This window comes from Calonectris borealis, chromosome 7 (assembly GCF_964195595.1).
Source record: "Calonectris borealis chromosome 7, bCalBor7.hap1.2, whole genome shotgun sequence".
NCBI lineage: Eukaryota > Metazoa > Chordata > Aves > Procellariiformes > Procellariidae > Calonectris > Calonectris borealis.
In genome coordinates, this window is record NC_134318.1 from 20,544,450 (window position 1) to 20,563,535 (window position 19,086).

Below are 19,086 nucleotides of genomic sequence, written 5' to 3' on the forward strand. Positions count from 1 at the left end.
TTTGTGTTTTCCATTTTTACTTTTGCTTTTTACCTCTGCAGAAGGACCAATTTCTTAACAGGAAAGATACTGTTCTCCCTACAACTTTCTAGGCTGTGAATTTCTGTGCATAAGGGAATTTCCCCTGACTTGGCACCATGTACGGCAGAAAGGGCACTGCTTTAACCTCATTTTTTAGGGCTGGAGTGTTAAGAAGGTTGGAGTGAGAACAATGATGAGGAAAAAAAAACACCTCTGTGTGCGTGTGTGCCGTTTCATACTCCCTTAGGACTGTTCCTTGTCTGTCTTTGCAGAGCCTGCAGCAGCTTGGTTCTGCCTGAACCGGAGCAGTGTTAATAAGCCCTTCTTCCTTTCCATTTTCCAAAGCTTTAAAACTGCAATTGGTGTGAAATGCTGTGAGCTTGGGGAGTTTACAGCAAGCTCGTATATATCCAGCATACTGTAACCTCTCTGTGTCAGATTTGGAGGGAGGAGGAGGGAAAGAGTCCACGTTCCTAAGGGACTGGTTAACAGCAGCATGCTATGTCCTGTTAGCTAACTGTCCTGCTGCTGTTAGTTACTGCTCTAACAAAGCTGGTCATTAGCTGCTGGAACAGATGATTTCTAGAGGATTATTTGCATTACACAATTTAGTACTTCTTAATAGCAAATTTTTAATTAAAAGGAAAGTCCTTTTGGAAGCAGCCTGAGCAGCTGCAGCTGAATTCTGCGTGTTTAATGTAATTAGAGAAACAGCTGGGGTGGGAGCTGAGCACCCAGCTCACAGGCAGTGACAGGTTGGTGGTGGCTCCTCGCGGGACAGGCATCCTGAGTGATGAGAACCGCGCGGGAAGTGTCCTGGCACGCAGCCAGACTCGGAGGTGGTGGGACAATTCCCATCTTGGCTGCCCAGGCTGGTGAGCAGCTGGGGAAGCGGGAGTGGGTGGTAGCCATCTGCGTCAGTTCACTTGTCACTTGTGCTGCCACGGACGATAGCGCTCAGTTTGCAGTCTGTCGGGCCGTGTGTATTTGTATCTATAGTTTCAGCATCTCCTGGCACGTTGGAGAATATATTTGGAAGAGGGCATCAGGCAGGTTTTAGTCTCCAATTTTATTCTGCTGCTTCTGGCATGCACTGTCTCTTGAAATATGCCCCCTGTGGTATCTCCTGCCTCCTCCCTTTCTCCATGATACAGGCAAATGTCTGATGTATGGTTGGAAACTGCTGAGAAGTGAAGCTGCGGCTGCTTCTAACGAGTGGCTGACCTTTAAATAGCATTGTTCAGTCCAGAAGATCCCAGAGCACTTTTGAGTTTCCACTACTAAGGCTGTGTGAAAGAGTTACTGCCTTGCAATTATCGTGACCCAGGAGACAACCAGAAATCTCTGTTGCCTTGTATTGGCTCTGCTGCAGGTACTGCAACGCAGGCAACTTAATTTGAGAGCCCCAAATATTATGTAATCACAGCACGCGATGTGTGTTGGTGCAGAGGTAGTTGGCTAATAGTCTCCTTTACGTTCCCATAGTATCCAAATGCTTTACACTCAGGAACACCAGTGAACCTGGATTTAGCAGACAAGATTACCCTACTCTGTAGCTTGAACACTGTCCCTAAGGACAGGCAAAGACCAGTGGTATGTAGGAGCAAGCATATTTCAGCCCATGCTACCTTTTCCTAAGCAGAGATGAGTAATTGCAAAGCGAAGATACTGGGAATTGTCCCATGAAATACTTCTTCTGTTGTGTACTTGCCTTTTGCTGTGACTTTGGTAACTACTTTGCTCGCAGAGATTTACTTGCAGCAGGTTGCCAGAAACCATCCTGTGTTACAAGAGCCTGCCTGCCCGAACTGTGGGACGAGCCCCCGGACAGCCCTGCTCCACTGTTTGCTGTGGACGTGGGATACAGGGGAATGCTCATCCTGGGTCTTACGTGGCAGGCATAAATGCTCCTGGCCTGTTATGCTTGACATAAGAGTAAAAAGATAATAATATTCAGCACACTGGGCAGAGTGAAGGGAAGATGTGGGTCAAATCTAGGCTCAGCGTAATCTGTGTTTGTGACCCCAGTATCAATTGGCCTTTTACATCTGCCCCTTTAAAAATGAGATGCGTGTTGCTTTTCAATGTCTTTTTATGTTCCTGTAGTTCAGGTGGACTTTTACATGAAGAAAATCTTTTCTGATTTCTTCATGATTCACTTCAACTTTTGCATTCACAGCGTCTTGCTTTGCATGACTCAGCAGCAATTTGCACTGGTGGTTAGGCTGGTACAGTTCGTTATGAGGGAGATGTTCCTCTTATGCTCAGTTGCTTCGTATCACACTCGGGCATCAGAGAGCTGCGGCTGCCTGTACAGGGTCACTTTATTCAGGCAGGGAATGCAAAACACGTGGCATGACTGTTACTGTACTGCTGTTTCTCACTAAAATGCTTAATTTTCTGTAGTTAGTGTCATAGCTTATTAATATTATTTCTTTCTAAAATAAAAACTGTACATGCATGAGGATTTTGAAACACTTTGAAGTATCAGCTTAAAGTTTTGTTCTTGAAGCAAGATTTCCAGAGACACGCTGAAGACAGCAGGCAGAGAAAAGTAATATTCACAGCAGATGTTCTTAGAAAGTGCTTGAACTCCTGGTACGCAGCTGCTGTTAGGTTCAGTAACCGCAGCATGTCCCCTTGAGCCACTCGCTGTGGTATCAGGCTCTTTGCAAATGCTCTGAATTGCATTAGGGCCTCGGACCTGACACATACACCCACACAAGACAGAAAATAATTTGCGTAACTTGCATCAGGCAGTGTTGAGATCTGAGTTTTTGGGGAAGGGGAGTGGTTTGGTCTCACTGTTTTTCTGTTGTTAGTTATTTTTCCCAAAGGCCAGCTTTGTGGGAGATGCTTCCTGTACGGGTAAGACCAGTTTACAGTTTACATAGGATGGGGCTGGAGAGGAGACTGAGGGAAGAATAGGATGCTTAAACCAGTTAGCTAGGTTGTGCCTTGTGTGTAGTGATGCATCGCAGCTCTTTAACCATGCAGAGTTACAGGTATGCATTTAGAACTGGAGGGACAGTTTTAAGTAGCAGTCTCTCATTACCCTCGGTAGAGTACCACTACAGGTACCAGATTCAGGACTGTATATGAAGAAAGCTAGGCTGTTTTTGTGTCCTGCTGAAAACATTGTTTCAGTTTCATCGAGGTGCTGCACTGAAACCACTGCTTATCTCTCCCAGAATCTGTGTGCTTCTTGGAGATACCATCCAAGTGGTGATGCACACATTCTGCTGGCCGACCAGCTGTTATTGTTGCAGAAGATGTTTCTACGTAACAGTCTGTGATTCTGCTCCTTTGGATAGCATTTGTTCTGGCATTGCTTACTAGTGCTGTGGTTTATTTGTTATTTCTGAAGTTATCTGTAAGACTTGACGGTCTTACAAAATTAGATGTGCTTGTGAACTCTACGAGCCCTCTGTTCTTTGTGTGGATGGGACTTTTTTCTGTGCTCTTACTAAAACGTTGGGTAAAGTCTTTCGCCATATCCTGTAACTGATCTAGTGCCTCGTTGTCTGACTTGCTTCTCTTTTCTTTCTTACTCCCCTCTCCTCATCTGTTCTTGCTAACCTTTGTAGTAAGTGCTCTTTCATCCATCAGAGACCTTTGACATGGGAGCAGTCATCAGGTGACCCTGGCTGTGTGTGGTGTTGGCAGGGACTGATTTCCCACATCTGTAAGAATCCCTGGGTTAAGAGTGTTTGGCTAGGAAGGAAATAGAGTTTGAATTGCTGCTTCTGGGCGACAGAATCAGTTAATAGAAATAACCTACCTCATCTTCTGGTGAGTAGAGAGAGATCGGGTTCCTTGGCACATACTGGACTCTTGTAGTTTGGTCATCTTTTGGAAGACCCTGTGTTGCTGTTGTGCAACTTCCCTGTTGCTGCGACTTGAGACTGTTTTTGTGATGTGTGCGTTTGTCTGCTGCGCTAGACATAGACGTCACTGCTCCCCTGATGAGAGAAAAAAAAAAAGGGTTCTGTAATATTTTTGAAGAAAAGGTTAACTGGATGAATACTTTTATTTTTAATTCTCCATTTTTCTTATCATGGGTAGTCAGTTTTGGGGAATCCTTTACCCTCCAGCATGTACATATGATTATATTTTTCACCCTCTCGTGTCAACAGGTTACACAGGTAGGAGCAGCCTATGTGGGCTCTGCTCAACTGCTTGGTTGAAACTGAACTTGTGGTAGTAATGGAGATGTTAGATGGTGTGTCAGGACCAGCAACCTGTGGAACAAATGGGATCTCCTTTTCATGGGAGAATGTCTGAAACAGAGGACGGCCAGTACTCGGGTTCCTGTTACCCACTCTTGGAATGTCCATTCGGGAACACGTGCCCTGCCTTAAGATGGAGGGCACTCACGTAGGACATCTTTAAAGCAAAGAGGGCTCTATACTGTCTGGAAGGTGGAGGAATCAGATGGTATCTGCTGTTTGTGTATCTTTATGATGAATGTTAACACAATGTGGATCATATTTATGAAACGAAGTGGAGAAGAAGCCAAGAAACTTTTAAAATGCTTTTATCCTTGACACGAGCTAAAGGTGATGGAGTTACTTCTGAATATATGCCATTTCATGGGCTGGCTGAATAGTTTTGTAAAAGGCGGATCATGTTTTTAAGCTGACAGTCCCTGGTAGTTAGCACTGATTAGAAAGCAGAGCATTGTAACTTGTGTGTCAGCAGAGTGAACCATGGCATCAGAGCTGCCAAATGCAGTATCCTTGCTGGTCAGGAAGGCTCTTGTGGCTCTGCAGGAGGGTAGGTAAGCAGAACGTTAGGGTGAAAGGGCACTGCGTGCTCCTGCTGTTCTGCTACTGGGTATTGCTTTTGTTTCTTCCCATTAGCATCGGTATGAAGTAGGTGTGGGCTGGAATTGAAAGTCACAAGAGTTTTGGTATATTCAGACTTTTCTTAATCCTTTTTGACTCCCTTCATTGCTGCCCACCTCCACACTTTAAGCCTAATGTTTTGAGCTGTTGCTAATTACTCGTGTGCAGGGTGGTGGGGCCCACTGTCATCTTTCCTATAGCTTTTCTGGGTTTTGCTGTTCTACCGTTACTCCTTGAGCTTTGTTACCTCAGCAGATTAAATCCCAGGCAGATATTGTTCCAGCATCGCTCTGGGCAGTCATGAGGAAGCAGCTCCCTTGTTAAGTTAATGACCTGCGTCCTGCCTCCAAGGCCTTCTTTTGCTGTGCAGCCCTAGGGTGATGTACAGCGTCAGTATTTATGAACTGTTTCTATCCTCCTATCATGGTTCCTCACCTAAGCATGCAAATACTGTTTTACTGTCCTTGAAGACTCTTTCTGCTGCCTCTGCCAGTCTTTGCCAGCTGAATTGTTACTTCCTTCCCTGTTCATAATGTATCTGACAAAATTGCTTTCCTCTAGACAAAGAGATAGCAACAATCAGCTCATTTATGTTTTACTTTCTGATGTAGTTTGCTGCCCGCATCTTTGCATCAGTTTATCGTTCACTATTTCTCATTTCTACCTGCAGACGTGTTTGCTGTTCCCTTTTCATGGCCACTGCTCTTAGCCTGCTGGTGGCTGTGCTTCTCTCTCAGGATTTCCTTTGTGCCGCTCCTCTCTGCTTGGTGTTTCTTGCAGTGCCTCAATGACCTTTCAGGTGCCAGAGGAAGGAGAATGCTTTTTCGTGCACACCGAGCATCACCAGACATGACCTTATTAGCACATTCAGTTTTCCCTGAAGTTTCTCCATCTGTTCCCCCTTCATAAAGTCCCTTCACAGACTTTTGCCCGTGCCCTGGGCCTCAGCTCTTGTTCATGTGCCTGTCTCCTGCATTCACCTCAAATAGTCTTGTGCAGTGGAGTGAAAACTGCCTTGCACTGGGAATCCAAGTATCTGTTTCATCCACTTCCCTTCTTGTTTCCAGTCTTGAATGGAAATCTTTTCTCTTAGGAAATACCCTTCTTCTTGCTTGCGTTTTTGTAATGCTGCCTCTTCTGGTTTCTGCCAAGTGCTCAGGAGGCAAGTTTTCTTGTAAACACAAAGTTGTATTGCATTGAAGTTATTACAAAGCCAACTAAAACTGCTTACTTGGAAGAAATTTTTTTTTGCAGCAAATGATTTGAGGAACATAGTTCTTAAAGGTGGTATGTCTGTTTTCATGCTGTAGGAACAGCATATTGTGCCTGAAACACCTGCTGTACTGGTACTCTAACTGTACTTGCTTGGTTGCAGCATTATGCCCTGTGGAGCGCTCCTCCCAAACCCCTGCAGTTAGGTGCAGTAGAAATGCTAAGGAAAGGAAATTGGTCAAGCGACCAGTCCAGAGAGCTTGTAAGTAAAGGCAGGAAAAATATAGGAAAGGACAGGCAGAGAGAATAATAAAAGAATGAAATCCTTCTAGGAAAGGTCCTGGCAGTGGTCTCTGCACATCTGTGCTGCTCTCAGTTTTGAGTTAGTGTGTGTTTGCATGCATGTGGAAGGGTGCCTTAGCAAAGGAGAGTTGCAAGGAGGATTAGAGGAGAGCATTGAGAACATTTGCAAAGCTGTTCCATATGAGATACGAGCATGTGCCAAGTGCTAGTTTGAAACATTCCCAAGACGGTGATGGTGGCTGACGTCATGTGCCAATAAGAGGTGCAAACTGACCTCTTGATACTGGCAGAGAGAAAATAATGATGTTGGGAAAAGTCAAGACAGGTCACCTGTATTTTATGTGGAAGAGAATGGAAGACAGGGAAGGGAGGCAAAGGTGCCGTTAAAGTGACAGAGCACGATAACGAGCTTTTTCTTGCAGGGATGAGAACGGTAATGTTACTTTGGTCAATACTCAATTACAAGGTGTTGCAGTGACTGAGACCCAGTCTAGTCTCAGCTAGTTGCTTTAGTTGGGTGAATCAATAAGGAAGGACTGTGGACGGTCATGTGAAGAAGACAACTCTTCCTAGTCAGGATGTGAATGTTTAGGAATTGAGTCAAATAGGATTGCTAACTTTTGACTCTGATTGGCAGGGAAAGTAGTGAAGTTTTCCAAGCAGGGGAGAAAAGCAAAAAGTAGGGGGTAGGTAGCAATATGAAATTAAGGGCTTAGTTTCTCCTCTTGGGTTAGAATTAGTGCCTAGGTATCCAAGAAACATCAAAGAAACGGAGATTTTGATTTAGACAAGAGGAAATGGCGCTGAGCTGGCTGCAGATATACAATAGTTATTGCCCACATGTAACATAGGGAAAGGAGGACAGGCCCCAGAAACTCCAGAATACCAGGGGATAGTGGCCCATCATGGGGGCATCCCCAGTCCTGCAGATTAAAAGGGACAAGGAAAGGGAAAAGATGATGGTTAATTTAGGCAATAGGAGCTGAACTAGGGGGGATAGGTAAGGAAGCTGAAGGAAATTTTGAGAAGGGCAATGTGATCAGATATGTCAGTGGTAACAAACGTGTCAAGAAAAAACGAGACAAGAAACTGGCTCTGAATTTTGGGTAAGGATTTGGGGTGTAAGTCAGAGTGAGGAAAACGAAGGAAAGGGAGGGAACTTCATGGAGCTTTACAGATGAAAGGCAGAAGGGAGATCAATGGCACTGATGTGCAGGTGGGGTCGGAAGTCAGTTTTTGGGTTGGGGGCTTGTTTGGAGATTCTGAAAAGGGTTTGTTTTAGGAAGTAAGAATGGGTGCGGGGAGATCACAAAATGTGAGCATGGAGGAAAGAGTAGGCAGATGTGAAAGGAGGGTACTGAAGTGTTAGACAAGGAGAACGAACAGGAGGTCAAAGATATTTAGAGTTTGTTTTGACGCTGGGGAGGGGTGGGTGTATGTGAAGGACACCCATCTGTTCCTTTGAGATAACGGAAGAAATAGGGCACTAAGTGAGCACACAAAGCGAAGGGCATGGGGAATTAATAGACTGATTGGGTTGAAGGAGAACTTGGCTGTGTGCATGGGTTTGATTTGTGAAGTGTCATATTTGCTACATGCTCTGTAAATCTCCATTTCTTGATTATGTTTTTGCAGTGCGGCTCCATGACAGTATTTCAGAAGAAGGTTTCCATTACCTTGTCTTTGATCTGTAAGTGTCTGTCTTTGGCTTTGATGCTTCACCAGTTATACAGGCACGTGGATGGTTGACTAAGGGTGGAATAAAAAGCACCTGCATTAATATAATTCTCCCTTTCTTTTTTGAGACCTGTAGATGCCTCTGGCCTATTTTACAAAAATCCATTGACTGTGTGATAGGGGATGGACCAGGAAGGCTCCTGGCAGCAGGTGTAAGCATGGGATGGCAAAGGACAGCTATCCTGTATCGGGAGGCTGTTTGAATTTTGTCTCTGAGGCAGCCTGGAGAGGGTCAGAGGATGGGTGTTTTGCCCAAGCTTAGCATCTACTAAGCTCTGTAGAGCAGCGTGAGCAATTCGTGCCCAGTGTGTCAACAGTGTCCTGTACACTGGTGGTGAAATGGGAGTCCAAGGGGTCAGTCACATGGATGTATCAGTGCCATGGTGGTGGAGCTCTGCCCTGGCTCCTCTGTGCTGCAGGTCAGTGGTGGAGCTCTGCCCTGGCTCCTCTGTGCTGCAGGTCAGTGGTGGAGCTCTGCCCTGGCTCCTCTGTGCTGCAGGTCAGTGGTGGAGCTCTGCCCTGGCTCCTCTGTGCTGCAGGTCAGTGGTGGAGCTCTGCCCTGGCTCCTCTGTGCTGCAGGTCCCCACACAGGCTGCGGGAAGGGGCCCCGATGGGGTGGCCATGTACGTCCGGTGCAACCTTGAGCTAGACGTGCACAGACTCTGTAACCTCCCTTGTTCTTTTGCACTCCAGGGTTACTGGTGGGGAGCTCTTTGAGGATATTGTTGCCAGAGAATACTACAGTGAAGCAGATGCCAGGTAAGACTGTTTCCAGATCCTTCTGTTTATCTGCCACGTGTGTTGGCAAGTGGAATGAGTTTCCTGACTGCTGCTCTGTGCACGGCTTTGTTCTGACACTCTTGCTCCCCGCCTGGAAAAAACAATTCCTCTTTTTGCTATTAGCATAAACTATTGTCACCGGTCAGCCTGACTCACTGCAGCTCTAGCCCTTGCCACTTGCAGACACTGCTGTCTTTTGCCACTTGCAGACGCTGGCTCTTTGCTGGAAGACCCGTTGCTAGCGGCTTTGCCTGACCTTTCTGGTGGGTGGTGACAGGGTGTCCTTAGTGAGCAAACGTAGGGGAGAGCTGTCCTGTGGCTCTGAGAGCACTGCCTGCCTGGCCTCTGCCTTCTCCTATGGGTTCCAGTGATGTGCCATTGCTGTTGGGCAGACCCGTTTGATTTGCCTGTGTCTAGGTAATGGTTTACGGGGCAGGGGGGAGAGGGGCTTTGAAGGCTATGTTTCTGTGGAAGCCCTCTCTGACTGTGAGCTGGTTGGCACAGTGAGAAAAGGCACAATATGTGAGAGCAACCTTTATATTTTAATATTAAAAAGATTTAGAGTTATACCCTTCTTTTTCTGAGTGTGTCCCCTCTCTCCCATGCGTGAGCTTCCTGAAATGGCTTGTGTTTGTCCCTTTGCAGTTTATGCAGGGTGGTTGTTTTGCGCAGCAGCAGCTGAGGGTCTGCTCTGACCCATCCGTCTGCTGGACGTGCAGCATTTGGAATCAATGCTGGGATTAAGCAGTTCCTGTTCTGCTTTAGCAGGGCCTGGGAGTGGCCCAATGGTGACATTTCACCCCTGCTTATTCTGCACCTGGGTTCTTATCCCTTATCCTAACCCTTGCTGGAGCAGGAATTAGGGGAGCCGTGAGAGGAGAGGGGTAAGAAGGGAGTAGCGGGTGCTGCTGCAGGGTGAGCTTGGTAGGCAGTACTGTGAGGAAGATCATAGTGCGTGCAAGGAAGGGAGGAGTATGACCTGGTGTGTTAGTGTAGGTACTGTTGTGGGGTCTGTGGGCGCTTACTTCTTTCCCTGTGATATGCTTACAGCCTCTGTCTTCTGGGCATTGCACGATGCTTTCAAATGAGGCATTGCACCGCGTGCTCCGCTGTGAGCCGTCTGCTGATGGGGAAGGCCAGTGGGCTCGTCATCTCTGATGGAGCTCCTGGCAGAGAGGTCTGAGAGCCCTGTATATGTTTTTAGTGGGGTGTACAGATGTTGTAGGCACAGCACCTCGGACAGATACACAGTCACTCAAGCTGTTCTGCCTTGAAGTTGGGAAGTTTTGAGGTTATCAATCATCATCCTTCCCCCTGTCCCTCTTGCCAGTGCCTGTTCCCTGAAATGGTCAAGAGCTGGCAGTGACAGCTGCTCAGGAAAATTATGGCAGGGTTAGGGGAAAAGGAGAACTGTCTGTTGCTCTGTGAGCCTTCCTCAGGGTGCTCAGCCCTCTGACTGTCAGCCGGCCGGGTCTCGCAGTGCCCACAAGATGACAGAGTGAAACTCCTCCCTTTCTCTCCCCATGCCGAGCTGAATTCCAGAGCAGGCTGGGAGAGCGAGGGAGCGAGGTCTGTGCCAATCCGCTGCGCTTGGCTCGCCTGGGACACCTCACACTTTTGCCATTTTTGGCCAGAAAATCTCTCTCGCTCAGACTCGGCTCTGTTCTAATTATACATTTTTGTTTTGGGAGCGGGGAGATATTCATGGACTCCCGACCCTGAGGATTGTACTGCCAGCTCCAGAGGGGTGGGAGTAACAAATACAGTGCTTCACCTCCTCTCCTCTTCCTCCCCTCACCCTCTTCCCATCTTTTTCAGTAGCCAATTTCCCTTCCCTCAAATATTTCACTCATTTCAAATTTGTTCTCCTGGGATTTGTAGAATTCGGTGAGGGGACTGACTGATCCTGCAGTGAGGACACAGACCCATCTGAGTTGCCCACATCTGGGTGCTTACTGCCCAGTTGTCAAAATCCCTACTCCATTCCACATTAGCTTCTTGGGAGCTGAGTAAATGTTTAGCGGAAGAGATGTTTTCAACCAGAAATCTCACCCATGGGTGTGTTGCGCTGTCCTTTTGCGACAGGTGTAAATAACATCTTACTTTTGCCCCTGTGGCTACAGCAGTGAGAGTGGCAGAGACACGGTTTTCTGTGAGCTGGGGGAGTGCAGCTCACTGCGCTTAACAGGGAATGAGTCTGCTTCTCAGATCACTAACCCCTTAAGTGGGATCTGTACTTAAAAGGCACCCAGCAAGCGGGTGTGTGCGCACATTGTGTATGTAAAGTGCTTGAGATGCTGCTCTGAAAGCTTTGCAAACTGGCAGGCGCCCAGGAGTCGTCATCCTGAATTTGCCGGGGGAGGCTGCTGCTCTCTGAAAGCTTATTCTTTGCTTGGGACTGGCCCAGCTGAATGTTTCCTGGAGTGGTTGGGTCTTGCTTGCCCAATCTTGGCTGCTGTTTGGGGATGCTCTGGTGCCTCAGTTCTCCTGTGTGGGGTGGGCACTGTTGGCTGAAGGAACAAGTGAGATGTTTAGTGTGATGGGGAGGAAAGGAAGGAGGCGATGGGAGGTAGGAGAGAGGTTTTGTGGTCCTGCTATAGATAGGATGTTTAGCATCCTGTTGCTGAGGGGGCTGGGGGTGTCCAGCTGTGACAGTACTGAGCTGTGGCATCCAGTGGGCATGATGAAGGGATTCAGCCTGGGGTCTTGAACTCTACCTGGTACAAATATAAAAATTAGGGAAATAGTTCTGGGATGAGATGAGATTCCAAGTGTATGTGTGTGTGCGCATAACTCTGTATGTCTCTCCCTTTATCTTGCAGCCACTGTATTCATCAGATACTGGAGAGTGTGAATCACATTCACCAGCATGATATCGTGCACAGGGACTTGAAGGTAATATTTCCTCCATGCCACAGAGGCAGAGGAGAGCAGCCAGGGGATCATTGGGAGAGGCAAGACAGGAATACTGTGTTGCCAACTGGCAGGGTTTTTTTCACTTGAACTGGGCTCAGAGTTCCTGAAGCACAAATTTGTTCCTTCAGAGTTTTCTAGAGGGTGTGCTGAACTTCCAAGGAAGATTTCAGTCTTCATGAACCTCGACAGCTCTCAGCCTCTTTGAGGCAGCTCCAGGATGGAGCTGTGAACTCCAGCTGGAGTTGTGAACCTTGGACTGCAGTAGGCTTTCAGAGAAACTTGGGTAGGATTCATTATAATGAAGGTCACTTTCTAGTCTGCCATTGAAGAGATCTCTAGAGACCTGGGGCAATCTCTGTTCAATCTGCCAGGATGAGTTTGTCTGCACAGAGCATGTATATTTTTATTCTGCACTGTTGCCAAACACATGCCATTGGGCTAGGACAGAGATGCACAAGAAGAATGTTTTGTGTCATTTCTTTCTTATCTCATCAATAGAAGTGCTTTTAATCTAAAACCAAAACTGCTGGCCAGTTAAACACTGGGTCAATCAACCACTTGCCACATTATAACACATTTATAGACCCAGAGCCCCCACAGTGTAGTTACTTAAACTCCCTTCCCACGCAGTGCCAGCTGGAGCTGGAGCTGGGCAGGCCCCAGAATGAAGAGGTTTGTGCGGGAAGGTCTGCCTGCCCTGCAGCCCTCTCTGTCTAAAGTGGGATGGTGATGGCCACCAGTGGTCCAGTTAAATTAATGCAGGATGACACCTGCTATTCGTGTTGGTTTTGGTTTGTTATACAGTGCATAAGGGGAAAAGGATAAAAATACTTTGCAGAGAGCAAGGTAAGAGCATGTTGCAAGCTCGGTGGCAGTGTTCCCCCGGTGTTTTGATCTAGCGGGCAGCTGTTAACCCTTAGTGTTTCTGGCAAACTCCCATGCAACACTTTTGGCCTTCTGATTCAGAGCAGTGTGAAAAGATGCAAGTGATCTACTGCGGAATGGCTGCTCTGGATTAGAGCTGACACCTGAGAAAGCAGCCTCCAAGAGGCACTACTGTCCAAAATTAGGGCCTCTGTGAAAATCAGTAGTGTTTTCCAGTACAGGATGGTTTAAGTTTTCCTTCACATCCTGTGTTCAGACATAATCTGTTTTGCTTCCCGAGTTTTGTTTGTGTGAAAGTTGTGAACTTGTTTAGAACTTACCAGCTGCTAGACGCTCCCCACTGTAGTTAATGTGTTGCTTCTCTTGCTTGCTCTGATTCACTGAAACTATCCAGGCCTGAGGAGTAGCCATTCCTTTTAGCAATAAAAGATCCCATGCTCTTTATTTAATATTTAGCTCCTTGCCAAAAGCTTGGCCTTCAGGATCAGTGTGTAATAACTGCAGAAATTGCTTCAAGTGAAGTTTTGTCTTTTGCAGCTCCTTCTCATAAGCCTGTCTTTTGGCTGATAGCTCTTAAAGAACTTCAAATGTTGAGCTGCCCATAGGGACCGTAAGAAATTAGGGAATCCATTCACATCCGTACCAAAAAGTTTGTGAAACCTGAGACAACCCATATATTGGCAAACATGCACATGGATAAGCACCATTAGCCTTGAGGTGTTTGTAGCTGTATTTTAGAAGCAAATAGTGCTTAGCTAGCACAAGCTTGGCCTAAATTTCACTGTTTCTTAGTCAAGCCAAGCCCAGGTGTGATCTGAAGTTGGTAGAGATTTTCAGACGACTTCATTGGTCTTCTGCTTCGGGGACTTGTTTACACTGGTAAATTTTCATCAGTGTAGGTTGATTAAAACAATCTTTTCCACTTTCCATATAGTGAAAAGCCAGTGGCATCCAAATGTATTGAGACCCAGTTCCCTTTCCTTCCATGCTGCAAGGACTGTGGTGGGCAAGGCTGTTCTACCTTTGTTCAAAGCAGAAGCAAGGCACATGCTCAGTACTTTAAGGCAGGTGAATGAGCAAAGCATCTTGTTCCTGTCAGGCAGAACAGGGATAGAGGGTTGCCATGGGATGAAACTGGTGAGCAGGCTGCAAAAAAGACTTTAATCAGATTTGTGAAACTGAGACAAGCTCCTGTTTCTGGATTTCCAGGCTTCCATCTTGCTTGGTTAAAAACTCAAGTTGATATGAATTGCACAAATGATCAGAAGGTGGTAGGATGAGAAGTCACATTTGTCCTGCCGTCTACAAGTTGGGTTTCCTGCAGAGCTGTAATAGCCACCACCTTAAAGCCTTTGGGATTTCAAAGGGTCCCATGTAACTAGCTGCTCTGCTGCTTCAGAGGAAGCTGCTGACTCTCAGTACAGCTTTTGGAGTTGTGTGAACTCCTCTGCTGGAACACAACAAAATTATGATTTGAGGGAGATTCATGTGAGGCAGAAATGTGAGGGGCAAAAGTCTGTCTGCCTTTCCTGACACATGGGGGAAGTGACATGGCTGCTTGCTGTATAGGTGACAGCAGCAGTAGCAAGACAGCATATTTTACGCTGCTGTATATATGTAGCATGAAAAACCAGCTTACAAGAATACTCACTGCTGTGCTGCTTATGCCAATTTGAGGCTGAGGCTTTTTCTGTAAGGGATGAAAGCTACTGCCTGTCCAGATGATGCCTTCCCACATTACGGCGCTGTATTTGGCAGCCGTTATTAGCATCATATTTACTTTTCCAGTGCCTTGGGGACTGTGTAATGTTCATGGGGAGAAACATCACTGCAGATTGTATCTACTGCATCTTTGCCCCCTTCCCTCCCCCCCAGTTACTCTCTGCGGGGATGACAGAAACAAATTTTGGGTTCTGTGCTGCAGGAACTGTACTGCCAGTGCCCTCTGGTGTCAGCACGTAATGTATGGGCTGAGCTGGGAGAGGCTCTGGCTCCCACAGAGGATTTCTGTTGGACTTGAGGATTTTCTGCCACTCTAGGTCAAGGCCATTTGTTGCTGCTGCTCTGCCTTCACCTGAACAGCTTTACATGCCTGCTAAATTCAGTCAGCAGATTCAATTTAGTGATGTGAATACTGAGGTAGGAGGCTTTAACGAGGATGTCTGTCTTTCATTCTTACTCCCTTTTTTCTTTCTTCTCCCCAGCCTGAGAATTTACTACTGGCAAGTAAATGTAAGGGTGCTGCTGTCAAACTGGCTGACTTCGGACTGGCTATAGAAGTCCAGGGAGAGCAGCAGGCCTGGTTTGGTAAGAGTGTTTGAGCTTTCCCACTTTTGCTCCCCCCTTTCCTGGTGGCTGGTTGAGTTGCACCCTCCCTGAGTGTTTTCTCTCAGCTCCTCCAGCACACTTGTATGTATTTGGCATTGCCACTTTCCCTCCAAGCATCTCAGCCTCTGGGTCCTTGGGCACGAGCCTAGGTGCAATAGAGGAAAGAATATGATAAATAAAGACAGAAAAAAAGGCTATGTATTTCTCTATTTTTCTTCTTGGTTTACAGTAGATGCTAGTGTCAGAGATGAATGCAGCTGCTAAGTTTAGACCCTGATCTGAACTTTCCTACTGCTCAGGAGTGTAGACATCTGGAATTTTGTTTGGTCATTTTACAGAAATGCATTTGACGTGGCCTTCCTCAGGCACATTTGGATCTGGCCTCATCTTTGTTTAGCTAAAACATAATTTGAAATGAGACCTTCTCAGGCTAAACATCAGCTCTGAGACTCTGCAGTGCTGCAGAGATTATGGAGAGATGGCTACTTCTCCTGGTCTGCCCACACCATTTGGCAATCGGATGTGTCCCATCTGTGTCTTGTGTTTTCAAACTCCAAGCCATTATAGGTAACAATGATATAAGGCCTGGCATACAAGTTTGTGCCCAGCTGGTTGACACGGTCCCTCTTTTCTGTTTTTCCTGCAGTACATAGACACTCAATCCCATCTGATTTTTTTTTCCCTTTCTCCTGGTTTGCTCTAGCAAATATGAGATGAAGGGTGGGAAATGGGTTTTGAAATTTGTTGGTTACCACTAGTGGATTTTGTGATATGGCAAGATCTCTTCTGCTTGGGTACTGTAAGTACTTCATGTCATCCATTTCCTGACAGGGTTTGCTGGCACTCCAGGCTACCTCTCCCCTGAAGTCTTAAGAAAAGATCCTTATGGAAAACCAGTGGATATATGGGCATGTGGTAAGATTCTGTCAAACCGTTTCACACTTAAACACCACTGTATCATATAGAAGAGCAATTCCTTATAACCTGTTGCTGGGAGGGTGTGCAGTGCTCCTTCTTGTTGGGTGGAGAGATGAAGGCACACTTGAGGATAAGCACCTTGTGTAGATTGAGTTAATATTGGAGCCTGAACTCATTTGATTCTGGCTCCTAATCCTTTCCTCAGGCCATCTATCAGATGTTTGAGACTCAAGAGATAGGACCTGTCTATGCTTTGCAGAGTCAGTTGTTTAGGTAACTAACGATTTCCTATTACACTAACTTTGTAGAATATGAAATACTGAAGAGACCTGATTTTTTAAAAAGGAAAAAATGAAATGTAAATGCATCTGGGACCAATAATTTAAAGATATGTGATATCAGTGTTGCCTGACATGGACTAAATGGTTCTCTGCAGGCCAGGAGTGTTAGCTTTGTCAGTGGCATTTTTGTCCCAAGACCATGCACAGTAAGCATCTAAAAACCTCGTCCTTCCTAAAAAGTCCCTTGTTGCCCAGCAACCCCAGGGGAGGTGGCTTCATTTTATTCTGAGAGCAGCTGGGAGTTGTGGCTCACCAGCCATGATAGCCAGGGGAGGGATAGCATGATGAGGGACATCATGCACCTTGTTCTAGCTCCTGGCAGCTGGCGTTAAGAGCTGAACATGAAGTGCCAGGGTGAGGTTCAGCAGAGGAGTGGTTTGAATTGTCTTTTTCTACCTCGGAAGGCTAAATATGGTGGCAAATGAAGATATAGAGCAATCATTGCCTTGGGGACTGTTAAGAGGGAAGGAAGAGGGGCTGAGGGAATAATTGGCATATTAGCCTAACCATAGTGTATCTGTGTCTCTCCCTCCCAGGAGTGATTCTGTACATATTACTAGTGGGGTACCCTCCCTTTTGGGATGAAGATCAGCACAAACTCTATCAGCAGATCAAAGCCGGAGCCTATGACGTAAGGGCACTTTCTTGCTGAGTACCTGCATGGGTGTAGAAGCCAACCAAAACATGGCACTATCTTACTTGGTGTCCAGCAGCAGGCCCCAAGCTACTGTGCAAAGTGGTGTTTGGCGTGTTCATGCATTTCGTTGTCTTCACTGGCTGGGATACAGTCCTGTTCGGGGCTACTGAAAGGATATGTGGAAAGCATCGCAGTGGGCACCAGGACGTTGCTGGTCATTAGGGAAATGCAGAGCTGGAAATGCAGATGGTGGGAAATGGTGTCTTCTAGTGCATTTACCACAAAGTGCTGCAGACATAGCCAATACTAGCTCTTTCAGGGGAGCAGAGGGAAGGTAGAATGAAGAAGCCTGTCTTTATCAAGGCCTAATTAAAAGTATGGGGAAGTATTCTGTAGAATAATAGCTTAAGTTACGGCCTCTGGTCTCCTCAGTGCCATAGTGGAGTTTCTTCCAGCCGTGGAAAGCATGGAGCCCAGGGAGAAGACTGAATGGCAGGGACCTTTGGAGGGGTGGCTTTGTGGTGGGGATCAGCGTGGTGGGTTGGAGGCTCTGGTAAAAAGCCAAGCAGTTCATGGAACAGTTCTCTGAACATGGCAAAACTGAGGTGTAAAAAGGTGCCTGAAGGAGAGGAATATCAAGGAGGTTAGTACTGGGAAGCAAAGGTGGTGTAAAATGAGGTTTGAGTACCACAGCTTGAATGTTTGACATAAATTCTTCCAGGTACGGAGAGACTTGGGAGGGAATAAGGAACTCCTGGAAATCCTAGCTCAAAGCCTGTGGGCATGAATATCAAGAAGAAGTTGGGGAGTTCATTTCGTAGGCTATCTTGCGGTTTGTATTTTTAAAAAAAAAAAAAAAGAGAGAAAAAAGAAAAAAAAGCGAGGGTTTTGCTGGACCCCAGTTACCTGCCAGCTTCTGTGCCTGAGACCATGAGAGTAGCTGTGCTGGTGAGAACAAAGGTCTGCCTAACCCCATGTCCTGGCTCAGTGGCTTCCTGAGTGAAAGGAAAGTGATGTCTTTGTACTTGATAGCCTTAAATGAACTTGTGTTCTTCTCTTGCCTTCGTGCCCCTCTTGTTTCTGTGTTGCTTGTTCTCATTTGAAGTGTTTTTGCACTAATTGTATCGATGGGGATTTTCAAAGCACTTCAGGGGTTAAACTCTTTCTGTAAGTCATGAGGAGTGAAGTGCCTGATGCCTCTTATCTACCTGCTGTTTTTGAATTCTTACCTATAATGAACAAGTTCCAGTAGATTCCTCCCCTGTTCTGCCTGGTAGAAAAGAGCTGAAGTTTTACTGGCGTACCTGCCCCTGGTGTCCTTACCCCAGCACCGAGTACGCACTGGACTGGTCTGTTGTTAACTCTTGATCATAGAGGAAGTGGCGACTGTGAATTGGACTTTGTGCTGTTGGGTAAGGGGTTTGCAAGGCATTATCATGGACACTTCAGAGTTCGGGTCAGGGGAAAGTGTCCTGGCTGGAAGCTCAGTATCATAATTTTTGAGTAGTCTCTTGCAACGTTTGCAGAACAAATTGTATAATGCCTTGCTGATGCCTGAGAATGCAGAAATAAGATTATATGGAAAATATGGTTGGTTTATTTTTTTGACCCAACTGAGCAAAGCACAAAATGCAGGAGAAAAGAGATGGGATAAACTTTTTCTAAATGTTGTAGTACTGTAAGGAAATGTTCTCAGGATAGATCAATCTTCCCCCGCTTAAAGACAGGGGACTTCTATCTCAACAGCACATTTATCTTTGTGTTTCAAGTTCACCTGTATTTGTACAGTAGATTCATAGGAGTAAGACCTACTGCATTTAATCTCAGCATGCTGTGATCTATACCACATGCAAGCATCTGGAGGATGGTGTAAATATCTCATCTTTATCATAACTGGAATTATAGAAGAGAGCAGTTACCCCTCATGGATGATCAGCAACTGAAATACTTGAGATTCTTTTCTTTGTTTCCATGCTTCTGTATTCCCATCCACTATTACATCTCTCTCGCTCCCCAAGTAATGACTTCTGGTATGGTGGATGCTTGCTAACAGCTTGCTGGTGGGTTGCTACACCTAAGTGACTGGTATTGTTCCAGGATATAGTGCTTTATGGTGGAAAAGTATACCTGATGGGATGTTCTCTGTTAGCAGTTTTCACTT

At 46.2% G+C, this 19,086-nt stretch overlaps 1 protein-coding gene across 8 annotated transcripts in view; it reads left to right on the plus strand.

The window, feature by feature from the left end:
• CAMK2G (calcium/calmodulin dependent protein kinase II gamma) overlaps nucleotides 1–19,086 on the plus strand; it is a 122,738-nt gene that overhangs the window by 61,264 nt on the left and 42,388 nt on the right. For all 8 annotated transcript variants that reach the window (XM_075155370.1, XM_075155366.1, XM_075155365.1 and 5 more), the window contains exons 4-9: nucleotides 8,019–8,073; nucleotides 8,814–8,879; nucleotides 11,723–11,795; nucleotides 14,906–15,008; nucleotides 15,861–15,944; nucleotides 16,825–16,919. In XM_075155370.1, coding sequence (XP_075011471.1) covers nucleotides 8,019–8,073; nucleotides 8,814–8,879; nucleotides 11,723–11,795; nucleotides 14,906–15,008; nucleotides 15,861–15,944; nucleotides 16,825–16,919 — 476 coding nt within the window. The remainder of the gene's footprint in view (nucleotides 1–8,018; nucleotides 8,074–8,813; nucleotides 8,880–11,722; nucleotides 11,796–14,905; nucleotides 15,009–15,860; nucleotides 15,945–16,824; nucleotides 16,920–19,086) is intronic.